This window comes from Trachurus trachurus (assembly GCF_905171665.1).
Source record: "Trachurus trachurus genome assembly, chromosome: 21".
Classification (NCBI taxonomy): Eukaryota; Metazoa; Chordata; class Actinopteri; order Carangiformes; family Carangidae; genus Trachurus; species Trachurus trachurus.
This window is the reverse complement of record NC_139899.1, coordinates 35,551,569-35,568,772: the sequence shown is the minus strand read 5'-3', so window position 1 is coordinate 35,568,772 and position 17,204 is coordinate 35,551,569. Positions and strand designations below refer to the sequence as shown.

Sequence of the window (17,204 nt, the reverse complement as noted above, 5' to 3'; positions counted from 1 at the left end):
GCTACAAAGAAGCTTAAAATATAGACTTATTAAATTTTTTTCGGAACAATTTCTCATGTTGGGGCTTCAATCCAAGAGGGACATTACAGACGAGCAGCATGGAGGTATTTGGATGTTTTTTGGTGTGTCTTTTTGGACAAAGAAAAGTGGTATCCATTCACAACCATTATATGGACAAATACTGCTGCGCGGAGACCCGCTGTCACTCAGAGAAGCCACGGAGGACTCTGAAACTTCTCCCAGCCCTTAGTCCACATGAGGGGGAGGAGATAATGAGGGAAATTTGAATTTTGGGTGAACTATCCCTTTAACATATCCACTCAAATATTTGTTATTACAGGATCATCATTGTATAACCATTTTGAAGCACAGCCATTTTAATATCAGCTGTTTGATTTAAAGGCACTCTAACTATATAGAGAATGTGTTGTTACAAATATTTCAATGTGTCTGTTATTAAACAGCAAAAACAAAACTTAACTCACTAAAATAAAATATATCATTATCTTTGAAAAATGATAAATGTATATCTTTGATTACAGAAACTTCCAGTGATTCAAAAACTGTCTGACCCAACTCTCACCAACGCTCACCTACAGCTGTCTGAACCTGATGGTTTCTCTTTTAGATCAGATCTGCTGTTTGGTGTTTTCTGAAACATTTCTTATGACTGAGTCATGAAGTCGAGCTTGACTGATGCTGTTGACTTGGACTTCATGTCAGTAGCAGTTGCTATCATTTCTGTGAAGCCAAACCTGATCTCCAGTTTGACTTCACGATTTGTGCCACCTGTAACGTCTGGCATGTCAACACAGAAGGAGCCAATTTTCTCTATTCCCCACTCATCCACATAGAGTGGAGCTGGTGTTCTGGCTGTGTGAAAGAATCTGAAGGTCATACTTTTCTGGTCAGCCTCTGCAGGATAAAAGGTGTGCTCCCTGTTTTCATCCCAGCGCACATCCTCATCCATATCTACAAGTTTCTTAAAGATATCTTTACACCAGTCTCCATTCTTGTTAGTGAATTTCTTCTCTGCCTTGTGCTTGGACTCATCAAACTTGTCTCCGACAGCGATCCCGTAAGTGAGTGCGCTTTTCCGAGATGCCACCACTGCTGGGTTTGTTGCAAACATCACAGCTCCCTTCACAATCGCCTCTTGGGGCCGAGCAGGACACAGCACTTTACAGTTTGGTTGTTTGAATTCCCTCATGATGTGTTGACGGAGGATTGCGCTTTCAGCGTAGCCTCCCACCAACATGATGAACTCAATGCTCAGGTCTTTCTTTAAGATTTCTCTGAGACTGTTGGTGATGCTGGTTAGAGACTCATCAAAGAAGGACTTCATCTTCGCTTCTGTGATTTTGATATACCCATCATTCCAGGAAGCTCCCTGCACTCCTTTAAAGAACTGCTGCATGTTGTTTTTCTTTTTCATAGCTATTCCTCCTAGATTAAATGAGCAGGTGATCTCAACATCTTCAACTGTTTTTTTGAGAACTGTGAAATCATACATCATTTTCTGAACCTCACTGGGAAACTCTCTCTCATATTCATCCCAGACACCATCACAGAAGATTTCTCTGAGGAACTCTTTGAACTTCCTGTCAACACGTTGACCTCCCATGTTGTTTCCTGAGGCCTTGTCCAGCTCCTTCAGGGCTCCTCCGTCCAGCACCTCATGAACAGTCATGTCAATAGTTCCACCTGCAACACAAAAAGAATCTGACCAATGCCTGTACAAACACCATGTTACAGACACTTCCACCCACGACAACTAATTATAATATAAACTTCTAGGTTCAGTAGGTCAATTGAAGCACAGCTAGGAACCATTAGAGTAAGTCTTGCTTCATGGTTTAAAACCAGTGATGGGAATAACGGCGTTATAAATAAACAGCATTGTGTAATACACACGGTATTGTGTATGTACGTTGGTGTGTGTGTTGTCCGCTGCTGCTCCGCTCTGTCTCTCTGAGGGGGGGGGAGGGGGTGCGCTCCCTCACATGCATGTCCAGCACGTCCAGAGAGAGAGAGAGAGAGAGAGAGAAGCTGCTGCCTCATCGATAACTCTGTGTGTGTTGCACATAGATGAGACGTGACAGTGGAGCAACTTGTGTCGAATCTCGTGAGTTATAAATCCACCAACATCACTTCCTTGTCGGTTCTGACAAGTTTAGCAGCTCACTGCTTGTTAAGAGTTAAGCCCCCCCCCCCCCCCCCCCCCCCCCCGTCCTCTGTCTAACATCACCTGAATGTAGTGAACAACAACAGCAACAGGAGGAATCACTCACTCAGCTTGATTTCACTGACTATTTGAATTTGTTTCCAGATATTGAGTTACTGGTAATTGTGACTTTGCTGTGGTAAATATTGCTGCTGTTGGTAAATATGCACAGTAGCAGTCACAGTCATTTCTTGGTTTTGTGTGTGTAGCCTGTAGGCTTAGCCTACTTTTTTTTTTCTTTTCTGCAAGCCATGTTCATGTTAATGTGCACCCAATACCATATTAGCCTTAGCCACCAGTTCAGAAGTCATGACTCTGTTTCGGGAAGTTGGGAAATTGGTCCAGCATGTTGACTGCAGTCCTGAAGGCGTGCAGGCTTTCTCTACCGACTAAATAGTAACTGTAATTTATTTTAATTTATTTATTTTGATATTAAGGCCTGAAAAAATTGTACACTGCCCTTTTCTGATGTTGAGCCCCTGCCCCTCTATAGTCATGTGCACGTCCCTGCCCTTTAATGACACACCGCATGGCAAGGGAGAAACAACACAGTCGGTTGTCTCCACACTCCGTTAAGTTAAGACTGGTCATTTTTGACCCCTAAATCGTTGTCCTGATGTCATCCAGTGTTGGGGGGAGCAAAAAACGTGACTAAAATTGATGCTGGCTACCCGGTGCTAGGGATAGCGACAACGCTAACTTATGGGGGCAATTCTTTCAACCACATCAAACACTCAGAAAACAGATATCTATGGTACATGACTGGAATCCTTACTGTGCGTTCACACCAAAAGCTTCCAAAGCGTCAAAACGCCGAAGTCAATTCATTTTCAACAGGGCTGCCAAGTTTCAGAAAATGACAAGAGTGAGACTTTAGTGCCATGATGCATTCGGCCGCGGTGGGAAAAAAAATTGGCCTTTTTTTTTTACATCGATTTGGCCCGTTTTAACAACAATCAAGACTGATGTCCTCACCTCCATGCCAGCTGCTCTCCCTGCACTGTGGCCTCCTAATGCTAATCTTAATTGACCAGAAATTAGAAATGAAAATCGTAACACAAATTTTGACAAAAATAGATTTATTTGTCAATATTTCATTGTTCCATTTTAATGTTTTTTGTTGTAAACATTGGTCGCTGACTTTGATGATTTTATGATGGAGGCAGGGGGCTCCCACTTAAAACAGTTGGGCTCAAGGCCCGCCATCTTTACCGTCATAATGGATGACAGAGTTCCTTCAAGGGCCAAGCTGTTGCGGGTCTTAGTCTTGTTTAAATTGACGAGAGAGAATACCCTCTCTGCGTCTGCATTGGAGTGTGGGAGGACCAAGACCAACTTGGCAATTTGTGACAGCTTCACAAACCTGCCCATACCGGTCACCTTTGAAAAATGTACATAGGAAACCTAATTACTCTCAAGTATTTTTGTGTAGTATTGAGTTGATTATGCCAATGGGGTATTCCCATGAGTACAGAATAATTCTTACCTTGTTCTTCAGTGTTGCCATGCTCCCCCAAAAGCCCTCACAGTCAAACATGGCTGGGTCTTCGGGCATAGCAATTTCCATGGACTGGTAGTCCAGGAACTCCTCGCAGAGCTGGTCACGCTCCTCAGGGCCACCGTATTGGAGCAGTTCAGGAAACCTAAAAAAAACACAATGTGCACTGACCTGGTAAAGTATTGTAACTGAAACAGGGGTTGTTTTTCAGATGTGGTCAACAAACAAGAAAATGTGACCACAACCTGGTCTTAAGCCTGCTCAACTTGTAAAGCATATTGAGATACTGTAACTTGTGTTGGGCTTTGGCACAATGGATAAAATGTACTTTACTTGATACCGCCACTAACCTGTCGACAAAGTAGAAGGCATCTTCCACGGCACATTCTGCTCTCTGCTGGACATCCAGAAACATTGCATGTTTCAACAGAGGCTCTTTAATGGGGAGTTTCTTGATTGCATACTCCACAGCCCTTTCAAGAAACGCCACTGCTGCCTGCTGGAACCTTTGCACTTGTTGCGGTCTAATGTCTCCTGCTTCAAGCAGCCGATTGAGTGTGGCTCGAGTAGTAAAGCCAATCACCAACTTTTCTCCTACAAGAGACACAAATCAACAACTTCAGATGTACTTAATTCTGTATGTACCAACATGTCAGTATGGGACGGGAATAAGACTGTGTTGAGTCACTTCAGAACCACAATAGTTAGCTTGAAAGCAACCTTTTAAATATCTTCATCATATCAGTGATTGATTAAACACTTTATCAGACAGAAATGCAAACGTGTGTTTGGATAGTGCATGTGCATATTCTGATGTAAAACTTGGACAATTACTAATTACCTGGCAGTTGGTTGGATGGCTCCTTAAAGTTTATGTCATGCAGTTCCCGGTGCTGTAATGCTGTGGGCTTCAGAAACTTTGAGAGCAACTTGCGGATGAAACTTCTCATCTAAAAATTTCAGAAAGATTTACAAATTTTAATTTATTTCGTGATAATAAAAAAGGAACAAAGATAGAACATCATACTAGCAAACTGTATTCCAGCCTTCCCAATTTACCTCATCATGTAGAAGGAAGATGGACGACTTCTCCCTCTGAAGGAGGAGGTTGAAGGTGGAGAAGACTGGAAATGTTGCTTGATAGAAAAGCAGGTACACCTCTGTGATTGGGTCAGAGAATGCCCCCACAAGCCTCCTGAACCTTGGCTGTTTGTCATCTGTGGGAAAAAGAGAGCAAAAAATGGTTGTGCATAGTACATTTACTTTTCAGTCTGTTCTAATAACCATGCATTTGGATCATTGAAAATGTGATACCTACTTAATGACTTCAGGTAGCTGGCCAGTGGCTTATACTGCTGCAGGATACGAGTCAAACACTTCTCCAGGCTCAACCATCGAACGGAGACATGCATGAGCATTTCCATATATTCACTTCCATGGAGCTCACAGAATTCTATGACAAGGATAGAACATCTTAATGCCAATTTGATCAAGCCCTTCTGGATTTAATTTGTACTTCATGGGACTGCACATACATACCTGTCAGGTAACCTTTACGATTGGTGCTTCCTTTAAACCAAAGTCCAACATCCACAGCGAGATCCTCTGGATCAAATCCACACACCTGCAATACATGATTATTTATAGTCACAATACATTGTTGTCATTGGTTCATGACACCGCACAGCATAACAACCTGTTTGACTTGATATAGGCTACGGATACGGTAGGTCTTAAGCACACATGATTCAACTCACCTCCAAAAAGGCTTGACCAGCCTGTTTGGCTGTGTTGTGGATGATGTGACAAGGACACCCATGGATGTAAATGCTGGCATGTTGTTGATGAATTCTGGATGCGATGGAGTTCCTTGCTCCTGTATTGACTGGAGCATTATCAACAGACAGGCTGACACAGTTTCTCCATGGTATGGCATTTTTCTGCAAGACCTCATCCATCTTCTTATAGATAACTTCAGCCGTGCCGCAGTTTGGCCCAGTGGTGGGGCACATATCCAGGAACCTGTGGACAACTTTGCTGAGGTCACTGTCATACAACCGCACAGTGAGTGGGTTCATCTTCTCACGTCCTGTAACAATAGGTAGTACATATCATTTATGTGAGATTAAAGATAGACAGACGACATTGAGTGTGTCTTTCTGTCATGAAGTTCACGGACTCACTTGCTGTAACTTCACGCTCGGTTTTATTCAGGAGCTACACAGTTAGTCAACACGTAAACATACTGTTGCTACTTCTTTAACTAGCCACAACGATACTAGCATTACCCAGAAGCCCCCACTTCTCTGAGCCCACAATGCACACAGCGACACCTTGTGGTGTAACACAATATAACAATCCAAACTGAATCACATCACATCTCCCCCTTTTAAAGTAGCTCTGTGAGAAAGTACTTAATACTTTAACTGTAACTTCTAATTGAAAATGAATTATATTAATGTCAAAACAGTTCAGTGTAATGTTCAAACTCAAACACATTTCCTATATTTCTTAATAAACAAAAATAGCATTTCACATGCCCTCACATATGTCTCTTTTCTTTTCTTTCTTCTTTCAAAACATATTTAACCCATACATGACATAGGAAATCAACATTGTTATTTCTTCTCCTCTTTTTTTCCTTTATAACTTCACTTTTCAACATAGTCTCTGAACCTGATAGGTGGTTTGATTGCTCTCCCAGCCAAGGTCCTCTTTGGAGTAGACCTGGGGCTGCGAGGCACAGCAGGAGTTGCAGTGACAAGGGCACCAGGAGGAATTGAGGCCTGGCCCATGTCACAGGAAGAGTCAGTCCTTAAGTCACAAGTCTCTACTGCTGTAGGTGGCATAGGTGACTCTGGCACCACCTGAATGTGTCTCCTGTTCCTGCGGGCAAGCATGCCTTGCTCCGTCTGCACATAATAAGACCTGGGCTCTGGTGCCTTAGCAACGACTTTTGCAGGAGTTTTCCAGCTCTTCTCTCCATCAAGCCTGATGTTGACACTCTGACCAGGCTGCAGTGCAGGTAATGGTTGTGTAGAGTGGCGTCTGTTATAGAAGAAGCGATAGGCAGCTTTAGTTTGTTGGTCCTTACGTCTGACAGTTTTGTAGTCTATTGGACTCGGATTCAGCTGCTTAGGTAGAATGGGAACTGTAGTCCTCAGCTGTCGACCAATCATAAGTTGGGCAGGGCTCAAACCTGTAGCAGAGATCGGAGTGGCACGGTAACTCATCAAGGCCAAGTGAGGATCTGGCTGGCGCAGAATCCGTTTTGCTGTAGCCACACCCCTTTCTGCAGCGCTGTTAGCTTGGGGATAGTGTGGACTGGATGTTGTGTGTTCAAAGTTGTATGTCTTACTGAACTCTCTGAATTCTCCTGAGGTGAATTGGGTGCCATTGTCAGTTATCAGCTCCAATGGGATCCCCCACCTGACAAACATGCTTTTCAGGCGAGTGATAACTTGTTGACTGCTGATGGTCGGCAGATGTGCAATCTCAATATCACGGGAATAATAGTCCACAACAACAAGATATTGTTTACCATCTTGTTCACAAATGTCTGCTGCTATTTTCTGCCATGGACCTTGTGGCAGTGGTGTGGTCATTAATGGCTCTTTTTTCTGTGTAGGTTTGTTTCTCAGGCAAAACCCACATGTTTTAACCAGTTCATTAATGTCTCTACCAATACCTGGCCACCACACCGACATATTTGCTCTCCTGCGGCACTTGGTGAGGCCTTGATGACCTTCATGAATCTGAGAGAGCACAGTCTCCCGCAGTGAGAGAGGAACAACAATCCTGTCATCATTATTCAAATATTTTTATTGATTTTCACATTATACACTCACAGTAGAACTCAATACCCCAGACAAGAGGGAAAGCAAAAATTAAATAAATAAATGAAATGAAGTATGTAAAAAACAATAATGCAATATTCATAGTAATACTGATAATTGAAAAATAAATGAAAAATCAGGAGAATAAACAGACGTTACTCAGTATCAACAAAGTAGTCAAATAAACACGCATATATATGTGTGCATACACATAACTACAGAGTAATGTATAGACACAGAAACATAAAAATAAATAAATAAATAAAAAGGGGGGGGGGGGTGGCTACACTATGTTAAGGGGAATTCATCTTCAAAGTACGATAGGAATGGTTGCCAGACTTTATAATATCTATGTGTAGTGCCCCGGGCAGTGTATTTAAGTTGTTCAAGTTTGAGGTGGGACATCACGTCCTCCACCCAACGCCTATGAGAGGGGGGCATGACCTTCTTCCAACTAAGGAGTATCAGACGTCGAGCTAGCAGAGTGGAGAATGCTATAGCCTCAGCCTGGTGCCTAGATATTGGTGTCTCCTGAGGGACGACCCCAAATAATGCAGTCAATGGGTTGGGACTGATAACTTTATTACACATGTATGAAAATGTACCAAATATATTTGTCCAAAATAGATCTAGTTTCGGGCAAAACCAAAACATATGACTGAGGCTAGCTGGGTCTTGCCTGCATCTGATGCAAGTTGGGTCTAAGCCAGGGTAGAGTTTGGCTAGCTTACTCGCAGATAAATGTAGCCTGTGCAGAACCTTAAATTGCAGCAGCCCATGCCGGATACAAATTGAGGAAGAGTGTATCAATGTAATTGCTGCCTGCCAGTTTACGTCTGAAATGGTGGTTCCTAATTCCACCTCCCACTGCCTTGCTAAACGGTTAAGTGATACGACTGCAACCCTCTGGATATTATCATACAACACAGACACCAGACCCCTGTCAACTGGATCTATGGTCAGACATTCATCTATCCATGTCCTCTGAGGGGTTGTCAAAGAGAAGTGTTTTTTAACATAACTCCGCACCTGTAGATATCTAAAGAAATGTGACTGAGGGATGCTGAAGTCTTTCTTTAGCTGTTCAAAGGAAATGAAGTGCCCTTCCTTAAAAAGGTCCATCACACATTTAATCCCTCTCCTATGCCACAATTGAAAAGATGGATCTGTGAGAGATGGGGCAAAATTGATGTTCGCTAGAATAGGGGAAGTGACAAGAGCTTGTTTATGCTTAAAATGAATCCTAAACTGCGACCATATCTTCAGGCAGCCAGAAATTATTGGGTTGTTCGTCCAACAACGTTTACTTATAGGTAGTGGGGAACAAATTAAAGAGCGGAGCGAAACTGGATTACTCGAATGCTGTTCCATTTGACACCATACTGGAGACTCATCATCTGATGCATCAGAGACCCAGAATATAAATTTGTGGATATTGGCCGCCCAGTAATAATACAGAAAATTGGGTAGGGACAGCCCACCATCTCCCTTCTGTCTTTCCAAATATTCCTTCCGTATTCTGGGTACTTTTTTATTCCAAATAAAAGTTGATATGAGCTTATTTAAGTCCTTAAAAAAGGATTTAGGTATAAAGACTGGTATTGCTTGGAACAGAAATAAAAATCTGGGCATGATAGTCATTTTTACTGAGTTAATCCTTCCGGCAAGTGACAAAGGGAGGGTTGACCATCTCTCCATGTCCTGTTTAGCTTTGTTAAACACTGTTTTGAAATTGCTGTCAAATAGATCCCTATACTTTTGAGTGACACAAACCCCCAGGTAAGTAAAACTATCCTTATTGACAGAGAAAGGGAAGTCCTGGAATGACATCTGGCGTGCTCTGTCGTTTATGGGAAATAAAACGCTTTTAGTTAAATTTAACTTATAACCTGAAACTTGACCAAATATAGTGATAAGCTCAAGAGCAATAGGGATAGTAGTACATGGGTCCGAGAGAAAGAGGATAAGGTCATCTGCATAAAGAGATACTTTATGTGAATGCCCTGACCTTTGTATTCCAACCAGGTTAGTGGTCTTCCTTAACATTATTGCCAGGGGTTCGATGGCAATATCAAATATCTGGGGGCTCAAGGGACACCCTTGTCTTGTCCCTCGGGAGAGAGGGAAATAATCTGATATTATCTTGTTCGTTCTCACGGAGGCATGAGGTGCCGTATAGAGAATTTTAATCCATGAACAGAAAGTAGGACCAAAGCCAAATCTATCTAGCGCGGTGAGCAGGTAGTTATATTCAATTCTGTCAAACGCTTTTTGCGCATCTAAGGACAGTATTAGCTCTGGCTCAACATTATTAGGTTGGTATATAATGTTGAATACTCGGCGAAGGTTGCTTGATAGTTGTCTGCCTGCGATAAAACCCGTCTGATCAGGGTGGATCAGTTTAGGCATAATTTTCTCAAGTCTACCAGCCAATACCTTGGTTAGAATTTTATAGTCGCAACACAATAAGCTGACCGGACGGTAGGACTCACATAATAGTGGATCTTTATTCTTTTTTAATAATAAAGAGATAGAAGCTTGGGTCATAGTTGGGGGAAGAGTTTTTTTAACCAGAACCTCTTTAAATACATTTGATAGCAATGGTATTAATTTAGGGCCAAATGTTTTAAAAAATTCTATTGGAAACCCGTCAGGGCCGGGTGCTTTTCCGGGTTTCATTTTTTTAATTGCACTATTGATCTCCATTTGGGTTATACTTCTTTCCAATTCTGATTTGTCTGATTCATCCAGGGAGGGCATTTCCAGTTTACTGAAGAAATTCTCTACTAACTCCCCGTCCCCTGCCTCTGAAGTATACAAATTTTCATAAAAAGACTTGAATTGGGCATTAATGTCCCTTTGGTCTGTAACGATATTACCTTCCCCGTCCTTTATCGCAGATATAAAACCAGCCGTTGCTGACTGTTTGAGTTGATGGCTCAACAGTTTACTGGCGCGCTCCCCGTATTCATATAGATTATGACGAGCTTTTAAATAAAGATCCACAGCATTATCGTTGGTCAGTGAGTCAAATTCCGTCTGAAGTAAAATTCTCTCTCTGTAAAGGTTCTCGGAGGGTGATGTTGAATGTAATTGATCCACCACTTTAATCCTGTCGACCAATTCTGTAACCCTTTTAGATTTCTTTTTATTTTCACCAGCAGTGTAAGATATCACTTGTCCCCTTACATACGCTTTCATGGTTTCCCACAGTGTGCAATAACTTATCTCGGGGGATTCATTAGTTTCTAGGAATAAGTCTATTTGTGTGTTTATGAAATCAACAAATTTTTTATCAGCAAGTAGTCGGGAATTAAGACGCCATGTACGTTTAGGAAGTATGTTTTCTGGAAACCGAAGCTTCAATAGTACTGGACAATGGTCCGAAATGACTATACTGTCGTATTCTACTTGAGTAATCATGGGTAGTAATTTTTGGTCTATCAAAAAATAATCAATTCTGGAGTAGGTTTGATGTACTGGGGAGAAAAAAGAGAACTGCTTGGATGTTGGATACTTGAATCTCCAAGGGTCAATGATTCCATATGCTTGAAGAAAAGTATTTATGCATCGCGCCGATTTGCTAAGTGAAGTAACCTTTGTACTGGAGCGGTCCTGCTTCGGGTCCAAAACGCAGTTGAGATCTCCCCCCAGTATTAAATCATGTGAATCTAGACCCGGTAAAAGTGAAAAGAGATTTCTAAAGAAGTCAACATTATCCCAATTGGGAGCATAGACATTCGCCAGCACCACCGGCCTATTGAACAGTTTCCCTTGAATGATTACATAGCGACCATTTTTGTCCTTTATGATGCTAGACTCTTCAAACTGCACATTTTGGTGCAGGAGAATAGCTGCCCCCCTACTTTTGTGACCAAATTCAGAGTGGAAAATTTGCGTGAATCCTCCTCTGCGGAGTTTTGCTTGATCCTTATTTAACAGGTTGGTTTCCTGCAGATACACTATTTCGGCTTTTAATTTGTTTAATTGAGAGAATACCCTACTTCGTTTAGCCGGTTGATTCAATCCCCTTACATTCCAACTCACCAACATGGTGTCAGCCCTGTCTGTACCTTTATCCCACGCCATCAAGTTGACCTTTCACATAATGCCATTGCCTCATTCCTGTGACCTGTTGTTGGTGGTTCTGAAGAAACTGCAATTGGGGTTCCCTGAACTTGATGATAGGTAGCCAAAGAAAAAGAGAGAGAAGAAGATGGAGAGGAGAGGGGAAAAGAAAAAAAAAAAAAAAAGGGGGAAGCATGGGGAGTACCTGAACACACATTCTAAACAACACACATCCATAAAACATTAGGCAATATGTAACTCTAACACTCTTACACATTGCAAACAAAAACATGAACATGGCATCGCTTGTCTCTTGCATAGAGACTGCCTGCTCTTCCAGTTATCCTCTTCTCCTAAGGTTGCTTACCATGTGAGCTCCCCACAGGAACAAATATAGAATTCAATAGATTTCTTAACTCTTTCAATATATTGCTGATAATGTAGTAAGTTGACAAAACAAAAGTTGACCCATTCCTCTTGACACATATTGTCCTTGGTGTAGCACAAAATTATTCTTTTTCCACTCAAGGTATCAAAATACTTCAAGTAGGAAGTTAAACAGACCTAAACATAAAGTCCCATGAAATAAAAGATGATGTCCCACATAACTGAATCCTCATGAGAGATTCAAACTTGTCTCCACATTTTGACTCTTCTTTGAGCTTGAGTGGACAGAATTAAGCAGTCCTGAACGTGGAGCAACATAATAGAAGCCATAGCTCTCCTCCACACGAGTGTGCATATTCAATTGCTGACAGCGGAGACACCAAGACCGCTTCGGGTGGGACAAAAAGGCACCCCGGGATTTTTCAAAGTAAAAGTAAACTGTCTTTAATGTGTCTCGCCTTCATCTCCCAGCTTAATAAAACGGGTACTTCAGTCAGTGTCCACTCACCCAAACACAAACATTATGAAGCCTTGTGCACCACCCTCTTTAACACAAACTCCTTAGCCAGCTTCGGATCTTTGAAACTTGCCTCTTGACCATCCGCCGTGGTTATTCTCAATATCGCGGGGTATCTCAGGCCGTAGCGGACTCCCTCACAGCCCCGAAGCAGCCCCCGCACCTCGGTGAAGGCTGCCCGCTGTTTACTCACGGTCTGGGTGAAATCCGGCAAGATTCGGATGTGGTCGCCGTCTGAGGTGGTCACTGACTTCATTTCGATGGCTTTCTTCAGAAGTGACTCTTTTTCGGAGAAGTAATGGCATTTCACCACAAACGCCCGGGGTGGGATGTTATCCTGCGTCGGTTTACTACGGAGGGTGCGGTGTGCCCGGTCTATGGTCGGGGGCTTCTCAAGATTCAGAGCTTCTTTTAGCATGTCAGCTACAAACTGAGACGGATGTTTCCCATGTTCACGGCCTTCCTTCACCCCCGTTATGCGTACATTGCAGCGCCGCGATCTGGCCTCCAAATCCTCGCAGCGGTCTCTCAGTGTGGCCAGTTCTTTTTTCATACCGCTGACATCTGCTTCCATCGCGGCAAACGAGTCCGAGCGCCCGCTGACTTCCTCCTCCAGCTCCGACACTCGGCTCTCGGTCGCCTCAACTCGTTTATCAACTTTTTCCACCGCACATAGTAGTTCAGTCTTAATCTGGCCGATCTGGCTCTGGAGTACTGCCAACTGAGCTGTCGCCTTTTCTTCTATTTTCGCCATCACATCTTGTCTTAAGGACTGAATAGCCAGCAACACCACCTGCTGGCTGTCCTCATTTGCGTCGTCTTCGCTAGCACCAACATTAGCATTAGCGTTAGCCTCCGACTCCGTCTTGTTTCCTTGGCGATTTCTTGGCATTTTCCTCTCCGCAGTCGAAAAATCTTGTTAACTTAACTGGTTTATAGGTGCGCGTAAGGTCGTAGATAGTGGTTTAAAACGATAGAGAGATTTTTTGTAGTCCCGTGAGGAGCCCAACAAAACCACGTCTTTACATGGCGCTGCCCATACCGGAAGTCCAACAATCCTGTCATCATACAGAAGGAGTCCCTCGACTTCTGATAGATGAGCTCTGGCGACATGAAACTTGTGCATTGTGTGTGGTATTTGTGATACCTCTGCAGGCCAGCCCGCATTGATGTAGCGAGCCACAGCTTGAAGATCCGCATCCTGGCTCGTAGCCTCTCTGATAGCATCCAGTCGATCAGCTGTTATTGGTCTTGTAGATATCACTGCCTGCACATAAGCTTTGACGTCGTGCTCTGTGTCAGACATACAATCATCATGCAGAGGGTTGCGGGACAAAGTATCAGCCACAACCAGCAGCTTTCCTGGAACATGCACAGCTTCAACATTAAACTTCATCAGTCTCATCAACAAACGCTGAATTCTCACAGGTGCTTTGTCGAGGTCATATGAGTTAATCAGCGGGACAAGTGGTTTATGGTCAGTTTGCACACAAAACTTTTCCATGCCTTGTAGGTACCTCACAAATCGCTCACATGCCCAGACACTAGCAAGGCATTCCTTTTCGATCTGTGAGTAACGTTGCTCAGTCTCTGTCAATGTCCGTGAGCAGAAGGCAACCGGCCGGAGCCCATCTCCTTGCTCCTGGTACAAGGCTGCCCCCAGGCCATAACTACTGGCATCCGCACTTACCACAGTTGGTTTGCTTGCATCATAGTACGCTAAAACTGGTGCTGTGGTCAACATGGCTTTCACCTGTTTGAATACCTCCTCTTGTGCAACGCCCCAACTCCACACAGCATCATTTCTCAGCAGGCTGTTGATTGGGTGCATGACAGTTGAAAGGTCTGGGAGAAACCTTCCCAGATAGTTGATCATCCCAATCCTCTGGCGTAGCTCTGTCACATTAGTGGGGCTAGTCAGCTCTGTGATAGCTCTGACTTTTCCTGGGTTGGGCTTGATGCCATCTTTTTCAATGATATGTCCAAAATACTGAATTTCAGTTTTTCCAAACTGACACTTGTCCTTGTTTAGTTTCAGTCCTGAAGCTCTAATAGTCTGCATAACTGTGTTGAGGTTTTGGTCGTGGTCCTCTTTATCCTTACCAAAGACCAGGATATCATCCATCACCACCACTGTGCCTGGATGATCTCTTAGGAGAGTGCTCATCTTTTCCTGAAATATTTCCGGGGCGGAGGTAATTCCGAACGGAAGCCTCCGGAAACAGAATCGTCCCACAGGCGTGATGAAAGTTGTTAATTTTCTGCATTCCGTGTCAAGCGGTATTTGCCAAAACCCGCTTGAGGCGTCAACAGTGGAGAAAACTGTTGCGCCCGAGAGTTGTGGTGCAATGTCCTCCAGTGTGGGTAAAATAAACCTCTCACGTTTCACTGCTTTGTTAAGTTTTGTTAAGTCCACACATATTCTTGGTTTCTTGTTCTTTTTAATCACTGGCACCATAGGCGCACACCAGTCAGTCGCCTCCTTTACTTCCTCAATGATGCCAAGTGACTGCATTCGTTTTATCTCCTCTTCCACTTGTGGCAGGATGGGAAAAGGAATACGCCGTGGTGTAGTGATGCTGTAGGGCTGGGCATCAGGCCTAAGCACTATTTTCACAGGGTCACAGTTCAATAGTCCAATGTCCCCAAAAACATCCTCATATGACTCAAGTCTCTCCACTCTGCGCACAAGCCCCATTTTGATAGCAGTTTTCCGTCCAAGCAGGTTAGTGGTGAATGGTCCTCCCATCACGTATATCCAGAAAGTGTAATTCACTCCCTTATTCACACAATCAGTCATAAATTTGCCTTTGCAAATGAGTTCTCCACCAGGACTTGTGAAAACAGCTTTAGTAGCTTTCAAGGGAGGGCGCTGTGGCAGGCTCAGGTAAGTGTTTTCTGATATAACAGTTATATCAGCGCCTGTGTCAATTCTGAATTGCACAGTAGTCCCATTAATGCACAGATCTTGTAGCCATTTGTCATCATCAGGATAGTCCTCTTCTGTGACAGCCCCTAAAAACCACGCACTGCCGTCATCACTGTCTCTATCTGTAGTCTTTACAGCTCCTACACACTTTGTTTTGCACTTTATCTCAAAGTGTCCGATCTTGTTGCATTTACGGCAGCGTTTTCCTGTTGCAGGACAGGCACCATAATCATGCGTTCTGCCGCACCTCATACAGTCTTTTCCATAATCTGTTTTTGCTGCACTTCTAAACTGCGGATTTGTTCTGTCTTTAGCATATCTCTTTCCGAATGGCTTGAATTTCTTGAATTTACTTGTAACAGCACTTACTTCATTTTCAGTCGATCTGTCACGGGCGTTTTGCACTTTAATGAGTTCGGACTGTCGAGCAATGCTGATGGCTTTTTCCAGTGTTAAGTCCGGCTCCAGTTGTAGTTTCTGTGACACGTCACTGTCCGCGATCCCGATGACGATCCGATCCCTTATCTGTTCATCTTTTGTAGCTCCAAAGTCGCAGTGTTCGGCCATTTCATAAAGATGTCTCACGAACGCCTCCACACTCTCCCCCTGTCGCTGAGAGCGTCTGTGGAAACATGCGCGCTCGTGTATAGTATTCCTCTTAGGCACGAAATGTTCATCAAACCTTCTGACTACTTCTCCGTAATAGTCAAAATCCTCTTCTTCCATCTCCGGGAATGCGAACGTGCTGAATATGGGCTCTGCCTCTTTCCCCATAGCATATAACAAAGAGTTTACTTGCACTTCAAAGTCTTCTTGGTCAAGTTTAGTAGCAATCCGATATCGAGAGAAACGCTGTCTCCATGTCGGCCATGCCGACGGCCGGGTGAAGTCAAACGACTCTGGCGCATGAAACTTTGCCATGATGCCGCTGCTCCAAACTTGTTTCTTCTCTCAGTCGGCCGGGAAACCACTCTGACACCATGTCATGAAGTTCACGGACTCACTTGCTGTAACTTCACGCTCGGTTTTATTCAGGAGCTACACAGTTAGTCAACACGTAAACATACTGTTGCTACTTCTTTAACTAGCCACAACGATACTAGCATTACCCAGAAGCCCCCACTTCTCTGAGCCCACAATGCACACAGCGACACCTTGTGGTGTAACACAATATAACAATCCAAACTGAATCACATCACACTTTCCAATTAATATCTTCTAAAAATGTGTGCTGGAAAGTGTGGAAAATTTAATGACCTGTATCATTTGATCCGTCTGTGATCAACGTGAAAGGATTGGTCCTCATCTTCATGACCAGTTCCTTTCTAAAGTGAGGAGCCACTGCTTCATTTATTATGCAGGACATTTTTGTGCGAGCAGACTTGAAGTTCTGTGCAGTAGGGGAATCTTTGAAGCATTCTTTTAGCAATGGGCTGAAGTGATCAGCTACTGCAAATGGCACATGGTGTTCCACCATTGACACTGCTACCTTTACCTCAGCTCTCCTTGTCTGCAACAGAAAGGTGGTAATTAAAAAGCAAATCATGCACAAAAAACATTGCTAAAACATTGAGTGTCATTTGATTGAATGAATGTCTTAGAAGCAGACTCAATGTCCAAAGAAAACGCTATTACATACAAAAAAATAAATAAATAATAAGAACAGTTAAAATGCACATTAGATTAGACAAGGTATTTGTTTCATTTACTATGTATTTATGCTGATAACCTGCAAGTGCAATCTG

At 43.2% G+C, this 17,204-nt stretch overlaps 1 protein-coding gene across 1 annotated transcript in view; it reads right to left on the bottom strand.

The window, feature by feature from the left end:
• Positions 1-664: 664 nt before the first annotated feature.
• Positions 665-17,204, bottom strand: part of LOC311004176 (heat shock 70 kDa protein 12A-like) — a gene marked incomplete at both ends in the record, with an annotated part of 34,312 nt that continues 17,772 nt past the window's right edge. The window contains one exon of the mRNA XM_083996122.1: positions 665-1,704. Within this exon, the coding sequence (XP_083852248.1) occupies positions 665-1,704 (1,040 nt within the window). The remainder of the gene's footprint in view (positions 1,705-17,204) is intronic.